The following is a 27,070-nucleotide window of genomic DNA, read 5'->3' as shown; positions in this document are numbered from 1 at the left end:
AGTGCAAAGCTGGAAGGTAGGTATATATTTATTGAGCAGACAGTAAGAAATTTGTGCTGGACGAATACTTTACTCCTAGGAAGCTAAATTAGCAATGCAGTGCGCAACGTGCGTTCTGCTGCACCGATTGGCGTTGCACGTGCACTCAAATTCGGCCTCTATTTTGCACTCTTGCTGCCCTAGCTCTTTCTTTTGCCAATTGAGGTTGCAGCTGCACTCGCCGCAGTCTTTCTCGTTGCTTCCACCCGATTCTCCATTCACTAGGAAAAAAAATTGAGGGATATCAGTTCTCATAATAAAGCTTTTGAATGGCATCGATATGGAATATTCAAGAAAAAGCAGCTGTGACACAGGAACGAATTATGTTCTCATTTTTAAATAAATTAAATGCAAAATTTGCGCGAAATACGTTTGGTAAAAAAATGGTTTGTTTATATTATAATGGCGTTCGCGACTGGGCATATGCCATTTGTAACTGGATATATGCTATTCGCAAATTGGATTTTCCAAATTATGGTCAGCGTTTAAATGGGAAACAACCGCTTTCAGTTATTTACTGCGGTCGGAAAATATGACGGTAATGTGAAGCAGGAACAGTAAGTCACTAGATGCATGCATCGTGTTGTATTCGTGGAAGGAGACACCCGTGATCACTAATGGCTCGGCAAAATGCATTTAAAAGGTGCAGACATTGTGAGACTGGCCAAACAGTAAGTTGTTTTAACTTGATCGAGACAGCAGTTTGGTATATAGGTTGCCTAACCGCGAGAAATTCTTCTTATTTACCGAGAATAAGTGAGTGCGCCTTATCTGCGCCATTAGTTCGCCAAGAAACTGGTTGCTTTTGCGGAACAACCGAACAGCTTTATGAACTCTTCGCCACAAATGTTTTCTTGTTCTTCTTCCTCGGTTGAATTGGTTTCTGTCTGTCTTTCTGTCGAGACTCCAATGACCGCTATGCTTTATACACGACCAGAAATGAATGTTCGGCGAGTTAGAATAGTGGATTCTCAACTCCAATTACGAATATGAACACTATTAATTAATTATTCATTTATTATTCATTCATGCTATTCAGATAGCAATGCTATTGGATTTGTACTCAAAAACTTCGTATATTCGCACCCCCCTCATTAAAAAAATTGGAGTAGACCCTTTTGCTAGGCTTCCAATTTTTCAGGGAAGATGAATTCTTTCGTAAAATGAATTTCAAGAATCTTCGTTGCACCGTTCGAGTTATTTCCCGTGGAGAGCAATACTCAGTGTATGGAAAAACTTGCAGACGCTCATGCTTCGGTATAGAGTGACAATACTAGCGTTATATTAAGGTGGCGGTCCCACTCCGGCGGCACGAGCCCCCCGTTTTCAGTACTTTTGGAGCAACCGTGGCGGCTCTTTTACTTAGGATATAAATTTGTGGTATATACCATAAAGAGCTTAATTCTTGTATATTCCAACTATATATAATATAAGGAAATTGATTAACGTGATTTAGAAATAAATGTTCAAGAACAAGCATGAGATACATGGCTTTTTGCGAACTGTGTCTCAGTTGTGACCATATTTAGAAGAAACTACCGCACTTACTGCATTGCGGCTTGCTCTGTAGCTTTAGGACATATTTATCTAGTTCCTAGACGTAGCAAATTAATTTTTAATTTTTACTTTTTGGATAATTTGCTTTTGAAAATTGCTAAATATTGCAATCTTCTGTTGTAAACAGCCCGGCAACTACATACTCAAGGAAGCTAAATTTTGGATAAAGTAGAGTTCAAGGAATTTCTATTTAGGACACAAAATTTCATTCATGTAACTTTATTTGTTTTCCTAGTAATGCGGCCGAAAATAAGCAATATTTAGAATTCTGGTTTTATTTTTGCCCATTTTTGCGGGAAGGTAATAAAGCTGCGAATCTGCGCTTTAAAACTAATAAAGTTACATGAATGAAGTTTTGTGTCCTAAATGGAAATTCCTTGAACTCTACTTTTCCCAAAATTTAGCTTCCTTGAGCATGTAGTTGCCGGGCTGTTTATAACAGAAGATTGCAATATTTGGCAATTTTCAAAAGCAAATTATCCAAAAAGTAAAAATTAAAAATTAATTTGCTACGTCTAGGAACTAGATAAATATGTCCTGAAGCTACAGAGCAAGCCGCAATGCAGTAAGTGCGGTAGTTTCTTCTAAATATGGTCACAACTGAGACACAGTTTGCAAAAACCATGTATCTCATGCTTGTTCTTGAGCATTTATTTCTAAATCACATTAATCAATTTCCTTATATTATATATAGTTGGAATATACAAGAAGTAAGCTCTTTATGGTATATACCACAAATTTATATCCTAAGTAAAAGAGCCGCCACGGTTACACCAAAAGTACTGAAAACGGGGGCTCGTGCCGCCGGAGTGGGACCACCGCCTTAAGATAACCTCTCATTCTATGATTATTTTTGGCACCTGCTTGATCCTCGTCACGTGTGGTTCATTGTGACATTATTCTCTAGTGCTACTGTGTATGTTATTAGCACTCAAATTATTGAATGGCACCACCTACCCTAACGCTAAAATTGAGTAAAACACTTGTTGGGTGAAATAATCAGTATCCATGCGTGTTGAGGAACCCGAGTGAAGAATTTCTTAGTAGTCAATTACAGTCAGTGAAGCACCTTAGTGAGCGTTTTTATCACATCAAATCTATTTCCACAAAGAAGGTGTGGTCTAGTTTCTTCCCTTTTTTTCGGATTGAGCCAAAAACCCGGAACAATTGTCAAACATAATACGTCGAGTGCGGGTGAAAATTCCCTAAGAGCGAGAAAATTGCACGCTGTGTTTCGTTCATCGCTCAAACATTGTAGTTTGATGATAATCTACGCAATGGCGATTGAAGCATGCCAGATGCGTTTTCGTTAGACTATATAATAAAAAGAATGGCTGTAGGAAGCACAATTTCATACGTTGAGCTACAGTTCTTGGAGAGGCGGATGTTGTTTGCACAAGAAATCGAAATGCATACAGTGTATGGCAGTAAATAAGAAAAGTTTACTAATTGTGTTTTAGCTGATTGTTTTATAACAGATATATTTCAGTTTAAGAGTTGTAGCCGCGGTAATATTATAAGGTCTATTTATTTAGAACAGATACGGAGGATGACACTTATTTCGAGATATGCGCGTCAAACTTGCAGTAGAATGATACTATGTTTCTGTTTATTTTTTTTTCTTGATGCGTGAGTGTAAAATGGCTCATGGAGCGAAGAAGCCGGTGTCTGTAGTCTGTAGCAATGAAACAGTACCTAAGGTCCTATTGGATGCGACGCCACATCACGAGCTCAACTCGACGGAGTAGAGATGGTGAAAGCGAACACCTCCAGCGCTAGCGCGCCGTGTGCACTCGCTATTTCGCCGATGACGTACCTTCCTACATCGACAGTGGCAGAGCTTTGATCATAAGAACACTATTCCATTAAACCCATTCTGAAGACCCCTGCCCAGTTGTACTCTCCAGTAGAGGGCATTGCAGTTTATTACATTGCTTGATTACATAGAAAAATCAAGGCTGCTCTTTCAAAATGCAAGAACTGCCTTTGTGTTTATTACTCAGCTTCAGTTTATCAATCAGTACCTACCCGTTCATGACAGGAAATGTTCGATACTCCAAACACAGCACAAGCAACGTTCTCTATGGATGTCTTTCGCGGGAAATTTATGTAGGTATCAAAAGAAAAGGTTATTCATTACAAGACCGCCCTGGTAGACGAACATAGCAGTTGAACCACGCCAGTAATGAAAAACTTTACAATATTGTACGAAGGATGAGGCATTACCCCAGGATGAGGTATACCAAGGCATATAGCGTTGCGATCGAGCTCTTCGGGCGGTGTCTCTTAAATAACTATACGAGGCTGCTAGTTCTTGGCGCGTCGTAGCGCGCGAGGCATCTGTTGCATAACAGAAGAAACCAGGCGTCTCGCAATGCTGGCATGAATAGGAGCCGCCGCCAGTGGTGTTGCAAGATACGAATATCGGTGGTGCACGACATGAAGAGCGACGAGAAACCGTCGGCATGAGTCGGTGCGGAGGAAAAAAATTAGATAAGGTTAGGTTAACTTTTTTTCTGTCCGTTCCGTTCAAACTAGTGCATAACAAAAAATAGTAGCTCAGCGTGAATGATGGTGTGCTGCTGATGTGCTTATTGTAGGCATAACGCTGGCTTTCCTCTAACCGCTGAGTCCGCTGAGGTTTAGTCGTTTTAGCAGCTGTGCACAGCAGCATTGAGATAGACACAATAACACGATGTTTGCTGTAAAACAGGGTAAGACTTATACTTACACCTGTTTGCATTGCTTCCACTTGTCTGCCCTTTCTGTCCCGCTAAAATGACAGAAAAAGGACATCTTAGTCACACAGAGCACTGAAACAAACTTCATACATTTAAAGCGCGGTGCACAAAGCCTTCGAACAAACGAATAGGAACGTGGCTCCTTAATTGGAAACCGCTTACCCTTTTTATTTTAAGGTTAGGTCCCCCCCCCCCCCTTGCTCAGAGCTCCGTATGCATCGAATAATAAGCATCCCGGGTTAAATTGCTTTTCATAAATGACAGCGTTTTCCCAGATCCATAAATCTGCTCCTCTTTATTATCTCGAGCCTGATAAAAACTCTATGGCCCCGGGTGCACCATAGTGTGCTCTGGAGAATGAGTGTCTTGCTTTCGGCCACTAGTTATCAGAAGACGCATTTATCAAAATTTTTGCCGCATAATGAGATTGTAAGCGTCATTTACGCCTGAATATATATACGGAAACAAACAAGTGCATCAGGTTTGTGAGTACACTAAATGCGAACGAAGCACAAGGCGCCATGTTATGTGATGCAAACAGGCTAGGCACATTCCTCCACGCAACTGAGTACTTGGGCTTCATTAAATATCTGCCACGTCGTTTCGGCGTTCCAGTTAAGATCACCCCGAAAAGTTAGGGATACATTTTTTAAAAAGTGTTAAATAGAATGGCAACGTGTTTTGCAGCACAATATATAAGGTCTTGAAAGTGATGCAGCCATGACTTCGGTACAGCCCGGCTTCCATTTGGCAATTACATGTGTCCTAAATTTGTTGGTTGAAACGGGCAAAGATAGGGAGCTTAAATGGTACCGTGTTTACTTTGCAGAAGATATGGCCGGTACAACTAGTATGGCGGGACGTTAGATTAGCCCCAGTACATCGTCTGTTCCGTGTTGTGGGTGATCGTCTTCTTTGTCCCTCTCGTGGCACCGTGACATAACCCCCGGCGGCGAAAGGGCCGACCCGGCGCCTTCTAGATGGCGGCCGCCTGGTATGGCTTGAGATGACCCACACGGATGATATCAGATGACGTGGACGACGGGGAAGCATCGGTTGGAGCTATTTCATAAGTGACAGCACTGAGCTGTCGGACGACGTGGTAAGGAGTACGGAGAGAGCAGTTTTTTCGATAGGCCCACACGCCGTGAAGGAGTCCAAAGGAGGACGAGGTTGGCGGCAGAGAACTGGCAATCACAATGACGGTAGTCATCAAGAGACTTCTGTCTTTTGCCTGTGACTCAGAAAGGCGACGGTGGACAATCTGGCGTGCCTTGGCGGCGGTAGCTATGGTGTCGCGAGCGTACTCAGATGGCGACTCGAGAACAGTCGGCAGCAGCGTGTCGAAAGGCAATGTCAGGTCACGACCAAAGAGAGATAGAAGGGGGAGTAGAGAGCGGTGTCGTGACGAGTTGTACGCGAACGTCACAAATGGGAGCGCGGCGTACCAGTCACGATTATCTAAGGAGACATACATCGAGAGCATATCTATGAGTGTTCTGTTCAGGGGTTCAGTGAGGCCGTTCGTTTGAGGACGGTATGTAGTCGTGAACTTGTGTTTCATGGCACAAGAGCAAAGTAGATCTTCGATAACCCGTGATAAAAAGTCATGGTCCTCTGTCTGTGAGAAGCTGGCAAGGAGCTTAGTGGTGTAAGATGACGTCTTGGAGCAGGAAGTCGGCGACGTCGGTAGCACAACTGATCCGAATAGCTCGTGTGACGGCGTAGAAGGTTGAATATTCTGTTGCAGCGGCGATATACTTATTTCCAGCTCTAGAGGTAGGAAAAGGGCCCAACAGGTCGAGGCCAACACGATAAAATGGTTCTGTGGATATATCAATTGGCTGGAGGGTTCCAGCCGGAAGCAAAGCAGGCTTCTTACGACGTTGGCATGGTTCACAAGCAGCGACATAAGTCGGACGGTACGGTAGAGTCCAGGCCAGAAAAATCGTCGCTGGACACGGTCGTAGGTCCTGGAAACACCCAGGTGGCCAGTAGTAGTAGTAGTAGTAAAACTTTATTATAATCAGAAACCGGAGAGGCTCCTAACCCAGTCCACGGAGGGGGTAGGGGAGTTAAAGACGAAGTTTGTCCAGCAGGGTGGTGCCTCTATTCCAAGGCCCCACTAGCACGGGCCATCCGCTCAGCTCGTTGGATCAGTCGTAGCTGATCTTCCATGGCCGGGCTAGACAGCAGCGCCTCCCATTCGTTCAGCAGTGGGGACATTTTGCAGCTGCGCGAGTACAGTTGCCCGGAGATGAGAAGGAACGACTATAAGCAGTTCGTGTCCTTCTGTGCGCTTATTTCGGCTGTGTAAGATGCCGTCGAAAACGAGGAACACACTAAGCGAGGGGTCTGGCAGGTAAGAATGGAGGCGGCTGATGATGTCGCGCAAGGATGTATTACGTGCTTGCTCCTCGCCGATGTCGTGGAAGGCGGAGAGCGTGAATATTCTGGCAGTTCCATCACTGGAATCTGGAGCGTCGACGGGGTGCCGAGACAAACAATCGGCATCCTGGTGTAGCCTACCGGACTTGTACACCACTGTATAGGCGAATTCTTGAAGACGTAGTGCCCAGCGACCTACACGACCCATGGGATCCTTAAGTGTCGAGAGCCAACCGTGGTTAACAGTGAAAGGTTGACCGTATAAGTACGGCCGAAATTTGCTCACTGCCCATACAAGTTCAATGCACTCGCGCTCTGTAATGGAGTAATTTCATTCAGTGTGTTAAAACAGGCGACTTGCGCATGCGATAACTTGGTCACGCCCACGTTGACATTGAGCTAAAGCTGCGCCAATTCCATAGCCACTAGCATCTGTACGGACCTCTTTCGGGGCAGATGGGTCGAAGCGAACAAGAACTGACGTAGTAGTGAACAGGGTGATAAGGCGTTGGAAGGCATCAGCTTGGTCAGGACCCCATGAAAAGGGTGCGGCTTTTTTCAGAAGGTCAGTCAGAAGACGAGCAATGTACGCAAAATTTGACAAATCGACGGAAAATAAGATAGTAAGCCTACAAAGCTGCGGACGTCTTTGACACAGGTCGGCACAGGAAAATCCAGAATGGCACGAACTTTTGTGGGATCGGGGTGGACGCCAGATGAGTCGGCGAGATGACCGAGGATAGTAATTTGGTGGCGACCAAAGTGGCACTTCGAAGAATTTAATTGTAGCCCAGCAGCACGGAAGACGGAAAGAACAGAAGAAATGCGTTCAAGGTGTGTCGCGAAGGTCGTCGAGAACAGAATGGCGTCGTCGAGGTAACAAAGGCATATAGACCACTTAAAGCTGTGCAAGAGCGTGTCGATCATGCGCTCGGAAGGTGGCTGGAGCGCTGCACAAGCCGAACGGCATGCCTCGAAACTGATAAAGGCCATCTGGCGTAACAAATGCGGTCTTCTCACGGTCCATGTAGTCGATGGAAATCTGCCAGTAACCGGAGCGCAGGTCTATCGATGAAAAATACATCGCACCGTGTAGGCAATCCAATGCATCGTCTAGGCGTGGCAGTGGATAGATATCCTCCTTTGTAATCTTGTTCAGATGGCGGTAATGTATACAGAATCACGAGGGGTTGTCCTTTTTACCAAGACAACAAGAGAAGCCCACGGGCTTGACGATGGTTCAATAATGTCCTTGGTAAGCATCTTATCAACCTCCTGTTGTATTACTCGGTGCTTCGGCGGGTGACACGCGTTAGGGCCGTCTTTGAACAGGCTGGACATCGCCGGTATGTATGCAATGCTACACAAGGGAGGTCTGTCACCAAGGCCGACCGGCAAGGTAAAAAATGTCGGAATAAGATGTGAGCAGATGACGAAGATCGTCGGTTTGTGGGCTGGGGGGGGGGGGTAAGGTCCAAGGCTATCATCTTGGTAATGTCGTCGTGCGCGGGAGGCGACGTTGCGCAATGAGCATTGCAGGCGGCGGAAGAGTTGGAGGAAGACGGATGAGGCGAGGGGGAAGAAAGGTCGTACTCGTGCGACGGCGACAGCTCAGGAGCCGAAGGTAAGTTTTGTGAGCCGATATGCTCACTACGCAATGAGGAAACAACACGCTGTGCGAAAGTAAGGAACTAACACAGGGAGTGACGACATAGTCACCATCCGGCACACAGGGGTTTGGCACAGCAGTGATACAGGTCCGTGCCTGCGGAGATGGACGAACAAAGTCGGCGCAACAGAGCTGGATCGGCACGGTGTCGGTAAGGTCGGCAACATCAGGGAAATCAAGGTTGACTACACCAGCTGAGCAGTCAATTATAGCTGAGTGGGCAGATGAAAAATCAAAGCCAAAGATCAAGTCGTGAGGGCAATGGTCAAGTACATGGAACAATACAGATGTGTGACGACCGGCGACGCTGACACGAGTGGCAGACATTCCCAGCACAGCGGGAGTTCCCCCATCAGCGACTCGTGCGACGCGGGACTCGGCAGGAATGAGCACTTTCTTGAGCCGCTTCCGGAGATCAGCACCCATGACCGAGATGTGTGCGCCGTTGTTGATCAGGGCAGTGACAGGTAGGGCATCAACTTCCACGGCGATTAGGTTCTGATCTGTCAGAAAGGTTAGGAGGGGATTCGCAGGTCGAGACTCCAATGCAGCGTCACCTCCGGGAGTTGCATCTGTCAGTTTTCTGGGTATGAGCGTACAGAAGCGTGCGGCGATGAAAAACGACGGGGCAGCGGCGAGCGGGACCGACGATCGTGCGGCAACGGCGAACGGCTCGAGCGTCTCGTGAACGCAGAAGTGCCGCGATCACGGTATGTCGGGTGATTTGGAGCATCATATGGCTGGCGTTGGTTGTCATTGTGGCGGTAGTAAAACGGGGCACGTGAAAGCGAGGGTTGAGGATAAAGGAAATAGTAAGAAATGTGCCCCACGCCGCTAATATGGAAGCGTATGGGCTTGTCGTCAGGTGTTCGCCATTGGGCCGGATCTCGATAGCGTCGAAACGTCGATGAAGTTCGACGAAGAGGGGCAGGGCTAACCAGAGGGCGTGTTATAGAGCACACGCGTTGAATTCCTGCGTTTGTGAGTTCTTCGCGCAGGGAGTGGATGACGGAGATCGTCGATTGAGTATCCTCAGAGGGACGCGCGAAATAAGATGGCGACGCAGCCTCGATTTCGTGCCACACAATTCGGATAACGCTATCGCCATCGCCAGTGGACGACAGAAGGGCCGAATGAACGTCTTCGCACGACGACGTAGCGGCGGTCTTGGGAAGCCGCACGAACTGACCGGCGATGCGCCGGCTCTTTGCGTCTTCAAAACGTCTGCGCTCACGGATAATTTCGTCTACCAGCGAGCAGTCTTTAAAAACGAGGAAGTTAAACGCATCATCGGAGATGCCTTTCAGAATGTGGCTCACTTTGTCAGCCTCGGGCATACTGGAATCGACGCGGCGGCTAAGAGCTTGAACATCAAGGATGTACGCAACGTACAATTTGGTAGCTGTCGGAGCCCGACAGGATAGGTCTTTCGCAACGGCGCACTTGCGACGAGCGAACTTGCCGAACAGGTCGCGAAGTTCTTGCTTGCATACGTCCCAGCTGGTCAGCTCTTCCTCATGTGTGTTATACGAGGTGCGTGCTGGTCCCTGGAGGTAGAAGAGAAGATTTGCGAGCATCACTGTCGGGTGCCATTGGTTGTGTGCAGCGACGCATTCATATATCCCAAGCCATTCTTCGATGTCGACTTTGTCGATGCCGTTACCAGACAAGGCGCCGGGGTTGCGCGGTTGCCTCAAGACGACTGACGGTTGCGGCTTCGCGGATGCTGGCGGCCCGGGTGCGCGGGGTGCTGACGCCGTGCTTGACCCAGCGGCCTGGTCGTCTGTCAGCATGGTACAACGGCCGAGGACAAGCCCGCTGCGGAGTTCGGTCTTGTGCAATACCAAGCGCCTACACCAAAAATGAAACGGGCAAAGATATAAGGTTAAATGGGACCATGTTTACTCTGCAGAAGATATGGCCGGTACAACCAGTATAGCGGGACTTAGGTTAGCCCCACTACATCGTGTTTTTTGTCTTGTGGGTGATCGTCTTCTTTGTCCTTCTCGTGGCACCATGGAAATATTATCATCATAATTTAGTTAGATGCGAAATTATCAAGAGATTTGTTTGTAGCTAATGTCCACCTAGCCACATAGCCAGTCAGCACAAGCGACAGGGGCCGTGATATGAGTGTTCCGCATAAAACGAAACACCTGTTATTATATCTGCAATCTAATTCTCTAATTTATTATGAATGGAATTGCAAAACTATTTGATTTGCATTTTATGTTGAAAGAGTTTTTTTTTCCTTTTTTTTCCGAATCATCAGATCTCGAGATCAGAGGGGGTACTTCCCACCAGTCTTCCAGCGGGTGTTGGTGGCACACATTTTTTACCAGTTTCCCTTGCGCAATTGAAATACATAAGTTATGATAAAAATAGTTTGGTGAAGGAAATTGCTATCAGTACTGCGAAGATTGATACGCTTCAGCTTTCAGCTTCCTTGTTTTTAAAGATTCAGTACCATATCCCGGCATCGTGGTCTCTTCTGCGGGAGGATTTTCCAATATATTCCAATAACTGCAATGCTGTCGCACAATTGTGTAGAAACTAGCACAAAATATAGCACGCAAAGCGCTGCTGGCGCGTACAACTAATATGATCAAGGAGCTGTAGGAGAGTATAATCAGTGCTGAGGCGGCAAAATGCGTGCCACAAATACTTTGTTGCCACCGAATTCGCACTATCATGACAAATACTCTAACACAATCTTCCCTAGGTATGTGACTGTTCCACTTACCCAAATCCATCCCTATACTAACCATGTCGGGCACGCGTTCTATGACTCCGGTTCCTGAAAAAAAGTTTCCACACACATACACATACGTATATAAAACCACACACGCACGCACGCACGCACGCACGCACCCACGCACGCACGCACGCACGCACGCTCGCACGCACGCACGCACGCACGCACGCGCACGCACACACACACAAACAAACGCGCGCGCGCATTTCGGCAGGGTAGGAGACCGGCCTCTGAAAAGATCGATTTTACAAGCCTCGATGCTGTTAAAGGTGTTATTTGTTCCTTCGGGCAGAATACATTACCGAGAAAAACACGTACATACACATACACACAAAAAAAGCAGCATAAAGGCGTGCAGCATGTGATAAATGGTCCAGAGGGAACTTGTACATACGTACAACATGTAGTTAGGTTTTCCCTCATTTAATGGCAGGGAGAAGGAGGGAGCGAGGGGTTGAGACTGATATTTAGCATTTTGTGGCAGGAGCTGGATGAATGAAGTTCTCGTGTTCCGACGTGCGGAGGGGCAAGCACAAGAAAATTATATTAAAGACGACAGTCGTTCTTGGGCTACCTAAACGCGAAAAACTTTGTGTCTGTCACTCGATTCACCCACCCGGCCAAAAACGATTCAACCACCTGGCCAAAACCGACCGAGCGACTAGCATTGGTGGCACGGGGTCATACACGTCAACATTGTACAGCGCAAAGGAAACCTCAGGCCTATTTGAGGCAAAATATATGTACATAACCGTGATGCGTAGCGTTCATTTAATTAAGAATACACATTGGACTGGTTTTTACGTTAGTAAATGAAAAATCAACGCGTTAGAAATGGTGTCGAAGAGACGTACGCGTTGAAAACAAGCAGGCTCAAGCCGTGGCTTTGTAGCCGGTTATAAGCCAACAGTAATAAAAGGTCCCAACAGATGGCGCGATAGCAGGGCGAACGCGGGAAACTTGAATTCAGCAAAACCTCCATTGCATCCACCATGAGAGAAATTAGAGGGGAGGGAAAGAGCGTGAGGGGTGGGAGGGGGGAGATGAGAGGGTTTTACGTATCAGGGGCGGCAAAAGACTATCGTCTTTCGACGTGATTTGCAGCGAAGGAAACAGATATGCGGCTAATTTTTTTTCTTCGTTCATGGTCTCTTACTTGCGATGACAAGATACAGTCATACACACCCATACTGTGCGTATTATTTACGCCAGCCTTGTACCAACTGCACTCAGCTTCCGTGTTACATTCATTGTTCAGAAGTCATGTCGATGGAGATCAGCGAATAGTGGGAGGCAATTGTGCGAACCCTCGCAGCTCATATGCGCACTACGGCATAATATTAAACCTCGCCAATAATGCGAAATCTACGTTTTGACAATTCAGTAAAAGGCTATTCCTTCCTTCCTTCCTCGACATAAATATGTCAAAGAGCCATTCAATACGTAAATATAGAAAATATGCCTTCGAAGGTTGCAAAGAGAGATGCCATACATATTGCTCCTCGGGCCACTCGTCCATTCCTGCAGTTATCTAAAGATAACATCTCGCCGCATGAGGTGACCCCTAAGACGAGACGAAAGTACTTTTTCTGGTTGTTTGCATCACCGCGCTGCGGCGTAAGCTCCTTATATGTACCATTTGGTACTGAACAGCTAATAACAAGTTTTGATGCGGCTGAGGCCTCGGTACTTCGCGCATAAAAGAGCTCAGTGCTCTCATAAGCCAATAAATGTTCCTACAACACGGAACCGAGCACGTAGTTTTTATTTAGCTTGCTGTATTTTAGTAAGCGCACCGTGGTACACTCTAAAACATTTTACAACCTCCAGGGGGTTACCTTGTCACAAGGGTAACACCGCTCCCTTCAGGGATATGAAATTGTTATTGCACATGACAGCGAGCTCTAGCTACACGTGTGATGAGAAAACACACGGTTGAAACGTGTGTTACAATTCTGACCACCTTGAGCTCATAGAAATATCTGACAGGAGAATTTGACAGCGACAGCTTTGAAAGCTTCTTTAATGCACTTTTCCTGTTACCTGACTCAGCTGTATAATGAAATTTTTACTTGCCACAAAAAGCCGCCAGACAAGTAAACTTCATCGGTCCTCACTAACGATTCATTCTTGCCTTTCAAACGTGAGGGTGTCAGTCCATGGGACAACCAAACACTCCTTATAAACCCATAGAAGTGTAAACATTTTAAGAGTGTGGGCGGTCATGCTATGGTGTAAATACCCTATAGATGCAGAAGACGTTCGCGCCGCAGTTGGGCCTCACACAAGACAACTAATACATGCAAGCGCGAAGCTGGCTAATCTCACCATCTGAATACAGCTGCACGCATTACTCCGAGCAATGCTTACTTATGGAAATGTGCCCTCTGCCTTTCGGCGTTTCACCTGCTGCACAAACTTCAGCCAACTTTTTGCTTCTTTTTGTGAACAAGCGCGCGAGTGTTTTTCACGGTTATCCTCCATGCTAGAAGGAAGAGATAATCGGTTTTAGCAATAATTGGACTGCTCATTGCAAAAGTGGAGATTGAAAATTGTACACGCAGGTGCCGACTGCGAAATAAGCTGCATAAATTGAACGCCGACGCCTGTAAACCATTGTGATATCACTCATGATAAAACTTTTCTATGCCATTTCCTGCCAACATAACCCGGAAGAGCAATCAAGCACAGGAAATTTGTCAGTGCTATTCTACGTGACATCCAACCATGCGTTTTTTCGTTGTACCATGTTCCGCCGAAGTAACGTCAATCCTAGATGGTGACCCTCTCAGTCATGGTATTCGTGACAACTCGCAAGGTCGACATGTAAAAAGCCAAAAGAGCGCCCTTGACCTGACAGCGTCGCTTCCTAAAGAGAATGCACAGTGCACGGGCCACTGTGAACAACCAGGTAAATTTTCCTTTGGTGTCCGCTGTGCCTTCGAAGAAGCTCGGATCAGCAACAACTCGACCCCAAATGACTGTCAAGATCATACAAGTAACAACAGTTCGGCATGCCTTTCGAATTCTACACCTGGCTGGGAAGGCACCGTCCACGCCACTGTCACAAGAATTGAACCACAGAGGTCCTCAGATTAAGATGCCCCTACTGTTAAGGTGTGCCCAATCAAAGCTAGCTATTCGAACCAGTGTACAGCAGTGTCTGCACGCGTCGTGGTGCGGAACCGTATGGTTTTGCTTGTACGCAAAAGAGGGCAGGAAAGCCAATTTAGTCAGCAAGTAGCTCTAAGGAAGAGAGTTATTAATCAGCGCCGCGCGGAAAGATTGCGCTGCGTCTTGAAGTGTCCGTGCTCATTGTTTCTGAAGCGCCAAGGATTCTCGCAGAAGCATGTCAGTCACAGGAACAAGGGCTTTGTTGGGACTATGTCTCTTTTCGCCCTGTGCATATTACTAGCTATGAACATGCAAATTTGCGTTTGAGGGTGGAATGTCGAAGAATTCATCGGCAAGCTACATTAGCGTGCACAAGTACTTTTGCCGCTGGGGCAGCTCACGACAGCCAGTTGCGCAACATCGTAAAGCTTCGCCTTACGCCATAACCACTTTCTTTTGTGCAGGGGTGTCAAGCGCACAATGGCACTTGCTATGGAGTTTCCCTCTTGTGGATGCTGAGTGAATGATGGTGAGACGTCGCAGACGCATTTCATTGCAGCAGGTACGTAACACCCCAGCAATGGCGTAAGCGGCGAACCGCCCATCCATACGAGTCCCGGATCGCCCTTCCCGCCCCGAGAGCGCCCACAGCGATGCAGACTCCCGAGATGGTGCCGTAGTCATTCGCCACGTCGACACCTGTACGCACATTGATGACGGTCGCGCTGCTAATTTCATTTCAGCAGACGGCTGAGAAGCCCATAAGCGTTCACTGCTACAGTAGGACGTCGCACATATGGCTGCGGGGGGAACATGGCGCACAGAAAGTTGTTGCAGTGGTTTGCCGAAGGAAGGTTTGGCGGTTGATGTGTAAATGTCATGGTATAGCGATGTGCTGTTGCTTTTTATATCGCGAAGGAGTAAGTTACCTACTGATACTGATGTTATTTAATTTGATTTTGCTAAATATATATTTTGCGTCAAGCTTGCCTTTGTTCTGGAATCCACGTATCTGTAAAGAAGAACTGCTGCAACTTCCTGTAGATCACTTGGAAGAGTAAATATATACATATATTTGAGCTTAACGCTTTCTATCTTTATAGGTGTTTCTATAGAAGCCATTACATGATTGCCTAGAATGTCGAACTCTTCAAATGAGCACCCTAAATGTTCATATACACCGGCTACGGCCCTCCAAAATTTTGCTTCGATTTAGAATACAGTTCGCAAAAAGATGCTTATACGAATAATACCTGAGTCGTTTCGTTTGGCCTCGGCTAAACTCGCAAGTTCGCGATTGGGTTCGCTGCTTTACCGGTCTACGGGGTCGCTCGTCACCACACCTGCTATAATTCCTAATAGCAATTTGTGCAAGCCTAATACCTACATATAGGGTAGCGTATTGGAAGCAATAGTCTCAACATTGATAATATTGAAGAGAGACAGCGCAACTATATATTATGGGACATTCATAATTGACATGCATTTAGGGAAAAAAATTTTCTTCCTGACTGAAATAGAAATGGTAATCTCTCACACAGACCCAGTTGTACTCACCTATCCTCACAGCTTGCGACGGCACTTTTGCAGCAATTTTGGCTAGAATAAATAGACATAAGATACATTATGCACTCAGCTTCTTCTATGTTTACCACATTTCATAGGTTAAAACAATTCACTCAATCGGCTACACCTATGAATGCTGCGAGAGGTTATTCACTATAGGAAAAGTGTCTACATAACTCGTGGCAGAAATATGCTAATTCTGTCTTCCTTCCATAAGTACGCAGCTTAGTATTTCAGGTGTGACGTACTCGAACATCTATTACGAGTCATTACGAATAAGTTTGTAATTTACTATGAGCGTTGACATCAATGCGGGTACTCCCGAAGTAAAATCTGGCAAACCGCAGAACGACTTACTGAACGCTATCTAAAACCTGTCTAAGCATTTAGGCCCGCGTCATGATAACTTCATCAACTCGCTTGATGACGTGAAGGTAAATCAAGGAAAACTCGATTCCAAGGTCCCTGATCTAACATCAGGATTAGCGGCTCTTAAGGCAAAGTGATTTGCTCTGAAAACATTCATGATGACTCAAATTTAGAGCAGTTAGTGATTGCAGCAGTTAGGAACCCGAGTTCGCTGCAACAAGCTTGGTTGGGTGATGAAGAAAACCGCGCTAAAAAGGAGAACGTTATGTTCTACGACATTAAAGACTCTGCTACAGAATCGTGGGTAAATGCGGAAGAGAATATTCGCAAGCTGACTTTCTGAGGCGTTCAATCTGCATTTGTCAGATGAGTCAAGAATGGAACGTGCGCATAGACTTAAGTCATTTATCTCTAACAAGCCTAAGCCCATAATCGCGCCGTTTTCCTGATGCAAAGCTAAAGAAAGCATTTTGTCCCAGAAATCAGAACTTCGGTGCATAGGCGTCTTTGTTGGCGACGATGTTCCAAAAGCCAGCCGCACACATCCCCCCCCCCCCCCCCTCAAAAAAAAAAGAAAAAAAAGAAGAAAAAGAAAGAAAAGCTGATAGACTTCGCGAAGAAACCTGGAAAGCCATGAACGTTTCACCACAACAAGGTGATAGTAAACAAAACGACTTACACCTATTGCCGTGTTAGAGACAGAACTTGTGAAAGTGAGGCAAGCAACGCGACGTTAGCTTATCATGCTTTTTCTGAAACGGCAGGAGCGCAGGCTCACCATTCCCAGAAATAGCTAAAAGTGTTTCTCGGAATGCTTCTGTTTTCTCATGCACTATTTGCAGCACAATCAATAAACGCGGCGCACTTTCGTTACTAGTAGACACTTCCTCAGCAGACATCGACATTTAACCCAAAACTTGACTCTTCGAGAAAATAGATATCCCAGAACTTTTAAGCTGCAAACAAAAAAAAAATTTTGTTTCCTGATGTGATCGCGGTGCGCGTTCAGGCGGTGGTTCAATGATTGGGGTCACTGATAACTTCACTTCTTCCAACATTTAGTTTCATCACCTTTAGAACTGGTCTGTGCAGGCGTCCATCTTAATCACAAGGACGTCATATCTTGGGCCCGCTGTAGCCCTCAGAGCCCGCCACCAGGTTTTTCCTTGGAACTATACCACGTTTTGCACATGTTACAAATAAGCGCCTACTTTTCTTGCAGGAATCTTCAATTTCGCCATTACCAGACGTGGTGGCGTAATGGCTTTGGCCCTGCTCTGCTAAGCATGAGGGCGCGGGGTCCAAACCCGTCCGCGGCGACCGCATTTCTGTAGGGGCTAAGTGCAAAAACGCCCATGCCCGGTCCATTGGGGGCATGTTGAAGGACCCTAGGGGGTAAAAATTAATCCTAAGTCCCCCGCTACGGCATGTCTCACAATATTATCGTGGTTTTGGACGTAAATGCCCTAAATTCATTTTCTGGGTCAATTTTCATACTATATCGCGGAATTACGCTAACCCTGCGGCGAACAGCAGTTCCTCCGAATGTGAAAGTTTTGTTAAAACCTCTACTGATTTTTGCCTTACTCAATTAGTTAAGCTACAACAACCGTACGGCGTCGTCGAGTGCAATCATCCTAGATTTATTACCAACCTCCAACACATCAATGGTGCAGATTCTCCCTTTTTCCAGGTTTAAGCGATCATGCTGCCATGCAGTTTGATTTCTTGAATACGTCACCAGTGTGGACACAAATGTGTGAAGTCTATCAGATTACACGAGAACAAATTTCAGTTTGATAAATGCATAGCTTTGAATTTTTTTGTATGATTTCGAATGATGCTGTCCTGTTAGGTCTGTAAACGAACTGGCTTCTTTAAGAATAAAAATATAGCTTACTTAACGCTACACACCACTCTAGAAAATTTAAGGCAACATTCGCGCACCGAGGCTTAAATAGCTGAAACGCTTGCGCAATCAGAATCAGCGTCTCCATAGAAAAGCTAGGCTATCACCTGCCCCGACCGGTTGGGAAGCATATCATGCTACTGCAAGCGAGAACGCGTATGCTCTGTCACTTTCTAAATACACTTTTTTTTTCAAACAACGCTTCTGTTTTTGTTATAGGAAATGGACGAAAATGTTTGACCAGTGGTAAACAGTGATGCTAAACAAACCGCCGAATTAACCACTGCCAGCGATGTCGTTGTCTCTAGGCATGATTTATGCTCCGTTCTTAACGATGTGTTATCGATGTCGTTTGTAAATAACGAACCGACTTCATTTCATGAAATTACTACAAATCATTGTTTCTAAAGGGAAACTGAGACATACACCCAAATGTAGCAATTTGCTACAATGGAAACCCAACCGGGTTCCTCGAAAGAAAGCCTCGCAGTTGAAGAAAAATGCCCCGGAAAGGCGGTAGTCCCGGGTTCGAGTCCCGGACCAGAACGAATTTTTCTTCAACTGCGAGGCTTTCTTTCGAGGAACCCGGTTGGGTTTTCATTGTAGCAAATTGCTACATTTGGGTGGATGTCTCAGTTTCCCTTTAATTACTTATCTCCACCTAGCGGATTTCCGCTGAACTATTACGTCATACACTTGCCTTTTCTTCGAGTTGTCGACAAATTCGACTTCGCCCTGCCCTCTGCTAGCCGCCTGGCTAGCTCAGATGGTAGAGCGGCTGCCCCGGAAAGGCGGTGGTCCCGGGTTTGAGTCCCGGACCAGGACGAATTTTTCTTCAACTACGAGGCTTTCTTTCGAGGAACCCGGTTGGGTTTCCATTGTAGCAAATTGCTACATTTGGGTGGATGTCTCAGTTTCCCTTTAATTACTTATCTCCACCTAGCGGATTTCCGCTGAACTATTACGTCAAATCATTGTTTCGCTATGGATCCTCTTATTGTTTCTGCTGCGAAAAAAAAGAACCTAATCCATCACATAAACCTGGTGCAGATAGTATGAATCCAAGGTTTGTCAAAAATACTGAAACCTTCTCATCTATCATGCTTTCTGTGATTTTTTTTTCAGTCCCTAGACCGTGCTGTGCTCCCGCACGATTGGAAGATTGTGAAAGTAGTCTCCTTGCACAAGAGTGGTAGTAAACATAACCTTTATAACTATCGAACAATTTCACTGACCTGTATACCTCGCAAACTCATGGAGCATACTATTTATTGTCACCTCGTAATTTTTTTGCAAACTCTTTCTTCACTACACCACAACATTTGTTTAGAAGAAGTTATTCCTGCGAGACACAGATTCTTTCTTTTAGAAACTATCGTTGCAAACGATAATGTTCTGGACTGTTCCTTCTTCATAGATTGCATTTTCGTAGATTTCGCAAAACCCTTCGATGCGGTATGTCAAAAATTACTGCTTAAAAAAATCGCGGGCCTAATTGAGACCCTACCGCACTAAAACGAATAGATTGATTCTTAAATTGAGACCCTTACCACACTAAAACGAATAGATTGATTCTTGACTGGGGGCACGCAATTCGTAACAGTCAACGATCATAACTCTCCTGCTTGTCATGTAAGATCCGGAGTATCGCAGGGTTCAGTTCTACGACCCTTTCTCTTATTAATGACCTGCCGAACATGATTTGTTCTTCCATTAAGCTGTTGGCAGGTGATTGCGTTATTTAGCGTGAAATGTTAACCGCTGCTGATCATTCAATACTCCAATCGGACATAAGTAATACATATGCATATGTGAGACTTGGTATTGAAACCCCATATTATTAATGTTAAGGCCCTGCGTGTTACTTGCAGTACTTTTCACGGCATATAGTGTACATATTCTCTTAATACTGCTCGCCTAACTCAAGTTTCCACTTAAAATACCTTGTTATTTATATTTCTCAGAGCCTTTCCTGGCAAAGTCATGTTGGCCACACGAACAGTAGTGTTAGTCATACTCTTCTTTATAATAAACGTAATTGTAGTGCATCTCCCCACGAACTTAAAACTTTTGGTTTATAAAACATTAGTTAGGCGAAAGCTTGAGCATGCATCTTCCATTTGCGATCCTCATGTGAGTTAACATAATCTCAGCATAGAACCCATTCAGAGCCGCGCAGCACGTTTTATTTTATCTAACTACTCATGTACAACAACTGCAACTGTCACTTTAATAAAATATAATCCTTATTTGCCGAAGCTGTCACGTCGGCATAAGATTTCGCGTGTCTGTCCATTGCCAATAAATTTGTCATTAGAATGTTATTTTAAGCGATTCTCTTTTGTTGCACCCACTCCTCTTTAATGTAACTGTAGAGAAAATGAACGAAATGAAATATTATAATGTACTATTACTATAGAATATTTACAAAATAAATTTGTAATAATAAGCACCAGACCTTTTTATAATTGCATAATTCAAACCACAAGATTTTGGGCCAGATGCTGTGTCCTGCAAAAGTTTTGTATAACACGGACTCTGAATTTAAGGACTTTGAAATTGGCGTAAATTGCATTGCTGTTTCACTTACCATTATATTGAGCGGCCATTTTTTGATCGCAACATTCGTTGCAGCTAGTTACAGCTGACTGCTTTTAAGAATAAGCGAATGACCGGCAAAAAGCGAGCAGAGAAGCAAGATACATTAGTGCTGCTGTTATAACGTTCAGCTCATTTGTTCTCGCATTGTTCCGTTAATATCACTGTGTTTTCTACAAATAAGAGCTATCCCCGAGGACAATCCTCTATTTGCGATAACTATAGTGACCGCATTTCTTGAAATTGATGAAAGAAACCGTTTAATACAGACGATCATGCTTTAAGTACTCGAAGCAGATTGTAGTACTTTAGGTACTAAAATGTTAATCAGGAAATATTTCTTCATTATATTTGTATAGAGGATAGTCGCGCAAGTTTTTATATCTTCCGCTGCTGTAAAGCATTGACGGCAAAAATTATATTGTCTCAAGAGAACCAATTTCTAATAACGGTAATCTTTCGACTCAATTACACGTGGTATACTTTGGTCTTATAGAGCAGGTAGTATAATACGGTGTCATTCGGGTGGTTTCTATGATTACAAATGTCCATGAAGAAATTTCTATGTCCCGAGATTATCAGGCCCAACGCAAGCACGAGACAAGAGGTAGGTCAGCAAAGTATACTCACCTATTGCACCGAACCCCGCGTCTACAACAATGGGTGCGATGGCGACGAGTGCGACAGCTAATGCGCTCGTGATTGCCCTCATGATTGTTTTGCTCTGCAGAAACCTGGTCGGGGAAAGCAGTCTCGTTTTATGCAGAGGCACTCGCAGCCGGGGGTTGCGAATGCTGCTTGCATCAGCAGTACGCGAGCACGATCTCCACGATATTTTTCACAATTCCCAGTATGACAAGTTTTCATTACTCATCTGTGTCCTACTTTCAGGTGTGAGGGGCTTTTAATGAAACTGTAGTGATATATGCAGCAGTGAATCTGCCCGTAGCTCACGCAAACAAAAGTAATGAGAAATATCTGTGTTCGGAGGTATACTTATGCCAACTTTGATTAAGTGGACCTTCGCTGCGCATGCTCTCGAATTTTGGATTTTAATGCGAAAGCTTCCTTCGGCCATTTTCCCCACATTGCGGTTTGTATGTCTCTGTCTGGCTATTTATGTAACGTTGTGGGGCCCCTTGACACGCGTCTTTATATAAGATGGAAATTTCCGCGAGTTCGTTGTGAAGCTCGTTCTCACAATCAGATGACGGACTGAAGCGTAATAATGAGGAATAAAACACCGTTGCGAATTTCACGTGAACAAAAAAGCGCATCGACACGTTAGGCGCGTGGCATAGTAACAATTTATTTACGCAAAGTAACCGCACGCAGTCTTCCAGCTGACGATGAAGATAGGAAGTTACAGGACGTGTTCATCGCCGCAAATAACTTATCGCATCTCTCATCGCACTGTGGCTATGTGGCGCGTTTTTACGAGTTCAAGCACTGCTGTGTCTTGTGATTCGACGCATTTAAATACGGCATAAAGGTTCCGCTTTTTGTGAAAGGTGAACCATGGTGGCTGAGAGACGCGTTCTTCACTAAAATCTACAGCGCGTCTCTTATCGTACCCTGCCATTTTGCCTTGCTACGTCATGAAAAATTCGCATACACCAGTTATCCTGAGCGTGTGGAATGTGCAGAATTTTTTTTCTGTATGTATGGGCGAAGAACAGCACAATAAGTTTGCCAGACTCAGCCGCTGTCGACGTCTACGTAATGCGAAGCATTTATGATTTGCGGACCGTTGTTGTTTGAATAATGTAAATTTGCTTACGAACGCTTGTGTAATGAATATATGCCGCAGAGTTTATATTTATAATGAGTGAGACAAAATGTTTCTAATTTGAAGATATAAGATTGAGAGGAAATTAAAACTAAGGGCAGATACCCAGTGGCTGCAGTGCCCATAGCCAGTGCCCATACCCAGTGCACATACCCAGCCGCCTCTGTGGCACATAATTTTAGACTGCAAGATGACCGGAATCGGCCCACTTAAACAGGAAGATACACCGCCCTCTTGCCCGCCCACTTGTTTGCAAGAAAGTGGCTGTATTCGGAGAGGAATGCTTCGCATCAAAAATTGTCACTTTCGCCCGATGACGAATCAGTGAAAGCGATAGCCGGGTTTAGCGTAGTGCTCTATCTCCACACATGGTGTTCTAATACGCGGAGGCGACACCAGGCGACGCTGGCTCGCGAGACAACTGTTTATGTGCAGCATAAACGGCACCTATCGGAAACAACGCTGGCGCAACGAGCAACGACGGTAGCGGTGTTATAGGCGTCGCCCTTGTTGGGGCACAAGATGAGATGGACGAAAAACCGACGATGTTTGCCAACGCCCAATAAAAAAAAAACTTTGTGCCTTTCCACTCTGTAAAGAAGGACGACCGGCGACGCTGTTATGTGTTCTTCCAAAATGACGAAATTATATATATGTATGACTATATATCGCATGCAATTATAGCATCACTACAAAGACACCATCATCTATCATTATACTCCTTCATCCACTTTATTTCACCTTAATCAACCTTAATTCTCATTAATCTACACTAATCCTGATTATTCTCCCTTAATCAACCTTAATCGACATTAATAGACCCTAATTTACCTTAATCCATCTTATCCCACCCTAGCCTTTCTTAATCCACCTTAATCCTCCTTCATCCACCTTAATCCACCTTAATGCGCCCTAATCCACCTTAATCAACCGTAATCCTCTTTGATAAAACCTAATCCTCTTTCGCCCACCTTAATCCACCTTATTCCATCCTAGCCCTGCTTAATCCACCTTAATCTTCCTTCATCCAGGTTAATGAACCTTAATTGACCCTAATCCGCCCTAATGACCCTAATCCACCTTAATGAACTCTGATTCTCCTTAATAAACCCTAATCCACCTTAATCGATCTTAATCAGACTTTTTCCACCTGAATACTACTTCATCCACCTTTATTGGTGGATTGGTGGGTGGACTACCTCCACCGCACGTCGGCCCGCTATTACACCATCTTCGTGATCGGCCCACTGTTTTCTCTGTAGACGCGACTTTTTCTGACACCCTATCGGCGCACACATTTTTGTACAGAACCTAGCCATATACAGCTTCGCTGTAAAAGTATTAAATTTCGCTTGACGTTCACTACCCGTTTCACTCAGACCAGTGCATGTACAGTGGTAGGAAGTATGAGCTACAACACGGTGTCCGAGGTTGAAGGTGTCCCAAGACTACACGGCGGCGCCGGCATGCGAAAAGTTGGTTTCACAGATACCGGCAATCGGAATGGCGTTGAGTTGCCCAATATTGCGTATTTCGGCGCCAGCGTGCAGTCATGGCGCCCCTTGAACCACTGGCACCGTGTCGCAGCTCATAGTGCACGGGACTGTGCATGCATACTGTCGTATGCCCATACCTCCTCCGCGCAAACGATGATGGCAACATGATGTGCAAACGTTCATGGCAACAGTGGGAGCCAGAACGCTGCCCTGGCTCCGGCAGAGCCTATTGAGCAGAACGTCAAGCATGGTGCCTAAACTCGGTTTCCAGTTTTGCAGCCAAACATGCAGAGGGTTTCTTGGGATCTCCTCTCATGGCACGTGCCGGCCGCGCCTGTACTGTCGCTACCTGGACAGCACGACGGTCGCCGCACCGACGACGCGTATGCGCCATGAGCGCCCGTGCAATGGCTACCACAACAAAAAAGTGCCTCGGAATCTCGCGAGAAGTTTCACTAAAATTTGTCAAAGTTACAAAGAACATCTACGTCATCAAACTTACCTCTGGGTGCTAAGGGTCCAAATTGTCTCCTTAGAGTAACGTAAGCAAATTACTATCACTTAGTATAGACTTGCCCAGGCTGCAGCGTCAGCAGCAGTGTCCCGACCAGATGTTATCCCTGGACACGGATCAACAGATGCCACCAAACACTGCATGTATTGATGCACAACACGGGTTTCACAGAACACATATAACGCATTATAACACATTCACAGAACACATCATACCTTAGGGAAAGTGTCCATCGCAAATGTGGGATGCAAGTACATGGTGACAACAGAGCAGCATGGAAACGGTGTGACAATGCGTATTATACTTCGAAGCCGGGTAGCCGAAGAACTGAGGACAGCCGAAAAGAAGGCCAGATGTCTCTATTACGACGTCATTTCTAAGAATCGCGGTGCGCAAAAACAAGCCGACGTCATTTTTAAGAATCGCAGTGTGCAAAAACAAGCCGACACAATGGTTTGCTTCGAATGCCCCTGCTGGGGCAGTAAGTGCCGTTCGAAGGCATTGACCATCGTCAGACATTAGTTTTCGCTAGGTGCTTCTAACTTAGGCGTACGCACGAAGGAATGCGGTTATTTGTTTAAGCATCCATAATACAGTCAGAATTTGTTTCCTAAGGCGATGCCACCAGTTCGATTCCGGAAAACTCAAAGCAGTTCCACTGTTTGATGCCCAAAGGAAGAGGAAATGTTGCAGCGGCCGACGTGTTGGTAGCGTAGAGAGGCAATCAAGGCGCTGTTTTTCAAGCGCCTGGCGCAGGAATTTTGATTCCTAATCCACATGGCCCCAATCTACATACTTTTGCTTTTTGCGCCTGACTTTACTATTTTTCTTTTTAGGTGAAATTATCAGTTCATCCACTCCAACAAATCCCTTTATTGCTGATTATATTTTTTTCACGTATTCCTAACCAAGGTGATACAGCAAGACCAGAGCTTTCAGTACAAAAAAACATTTACAGTATTTGTCAGGCTTTGTTACAGTATTTGCTTAGCTTTGTCTATGATTGAAGTGAAATAGTTAGTAGTGGAAATAAGTTGCGTGGGGAAGGGTAAGCACTCGCGGAAACCGTGCTGATAAGGCGTTGCTGCACAACTACTTAACATGTATTTAATTATCATCCATTAGAAACAGTCCCATACTAAACATGACTGTGTTTCATTCTGGGGCTTCCGTTATTAATAAATTTTTTTCTCCGGGCAATTGGGTTATGGAATCGAATACCTGACCAATACCTTTATCTTGCCTATATATTTTGTAGGGGCCGGTATGACCATCATATAGTCACGTTTCTGCAATAACTGTGGCCTGGGAGTCTTACCACAGCAGCATTACCTGAAGTTTGGTGGCTTTGTCGATATGTAGCGAAGGCGTTTGTGTGAAAAGGCAGAAGGCGCTGTGGTAAAATACCAGAGAAATGCCACGCGCTGTACTATGAATTATTTCCAGATTATATTTTCCCGTATTTTATATTCGTCATATGCAAATATTTCGTCATTAACAGGAAGCTTATCGTTGACAAAGTACACATGCTTTCCGTCTGATTTATTGCTTGGCACTCTCCCACGCCTGCCTTCGCCTAGCAAGTGGATGTTAAAAATATTCGTTTTCTGTGAAAATTTGTGTTTGTTTTAGTTTAATCGCATGCTTATTAACGTTTGCTTCTTAATATATTTCTGTAGATATAGTAACACAGGATGGTTTATTCTGTTTCAGGCCAATTTTATGGTTTCTGTCAATCAGTTGGCATTTAAATTTGAGCATGTATTAAACATTTACGCTTTGTCTGTTCTTGCGTAAAGAGAACCTGAAGTGTAAATAAATTGAACCATAGCTCATCAAAAATAGCTCTCTGACTAATAAGCGCAAACTATGATTCTCCGAGTGAAGATACGGTAATTTTATTATATTTTATTGTGAGAATGCGGAATGTGGAAGTAAACAGGGGCAGTTATGCTTATTGGTATACAAAAGTAGCGGCAACAATTGTTGGTAAACCAATACAATTCCGCAGCGCCTCTGGCCCTACAAGAACAAGTGAGTGAAACTTTTGTGCTGGCCGACCAGCAATTGGAAGCACCGAAATCAGTCGCTTTCATGAAAGGCATTGATCCTCATCTTCTCCAAACTTTCTTTTTCACAGTGTTATTTTCTACTTTTAACAGAAGAAACCAGCTGCGAGAGTCATTGCTCAGTGACGGGGTAGTAGCGTTCAAGACGCGCTACGTATTGGAGTTCACTTTACGAGACTGCGGACTTATGTGCAAGAGGCGTGCGACTGCGTAGGATAGGTCACCGAAACGTTCTAATGTGGCGGAGGGGCCACCCCACTAGCTTCCCTAAACTTAAGTCATCACAGAACCTTCCAACCCTCGAGAACCGCATCAAAACAGCAAGGCTATGCCTTTTAGGGCGCAACTGTTAAGGGCCCGTTCCAGCGGCGAGCGTCGTCAGCGGCATAACCGAGCGACCGCGCACAGCGAAAGATGAAAGCGAACGCGGAGTGCAGCGGAGGGATGAAAGACGCGAAGAGGAAAGCGGAAAAGGGTATGGCGAAAGGGTGCGGGGG

General features: G+C 45.2%; 1 protein-coding gene across 3 annotated transcripts; it reads right to left on the bottom strand.

Annotated features, from left to right (window-relative positions):
* Positions 1–27,008, bottom strand: LOC119450568 (uncharacterized). 3 transcript variants are annotated; one of them, XM_037714070.2, is made up of 7 exons: positions 24,720–24,814; positions 24,493–24,610; positions 21,336–21,439; positions 15,821–15,862; positions 11,138–11,191; positions 4,328–4,369; positions 1–260 (listed from the first exon to the last, which is right to left on the bottom strand). In XM_037714070.2, the coding sequence occupies exons 3-7, from the start codon at positions 21,415–21,417 to the stop codon at positions 76–78; spliced, it is 405 nt and encodes a 134-aa protein (XP_037569998.1). In that variant the 5' UTR covers positions 21,418–21,439; positions 24,493–24,610; positions 24,720–24,814; the 3' UTR covers positions 1–75. The 3 variants fall into 3 exon arrangements, with proteins under 3 accessions (XP_037569998.1, XP_037569996.1, XP_037569997.1); XM_037714068.2 differs by lacking the exons at positions 24,493–24,610; positions 24,720–24,814 and adding an exon at positions 26,843–27,008 and having other exon boundaries at positions 21,336–21,441; XM_037714069.2 differs by lacking the exon at positions 24,720–24,814 and having other exon boundaries at positions 24,493–24,709.
* Positions 27,009–27,070: the final 62 nt, after the last annotated feature.

The sequence above is a fragment of the Dermacentor silvarum genome, chromosome 4, assembly GCF_013339745.2.
Source record: "Dermacentor silvarum isolate Dsil-2018 chromosome 4, BIME_Dsil_1.4, whole genome shotgun sequence".
In the NCBI taxonomy this organism is placed as follows: Eukaryota; Metazoa; Arthropoda; class Arachnida; order Ixodida; family Ixodidae; genus Dermacentor; species Dermacentor silvarum.
This window is presented reverse-complemented; position numbering and strand designations above follow the sequence as displayed.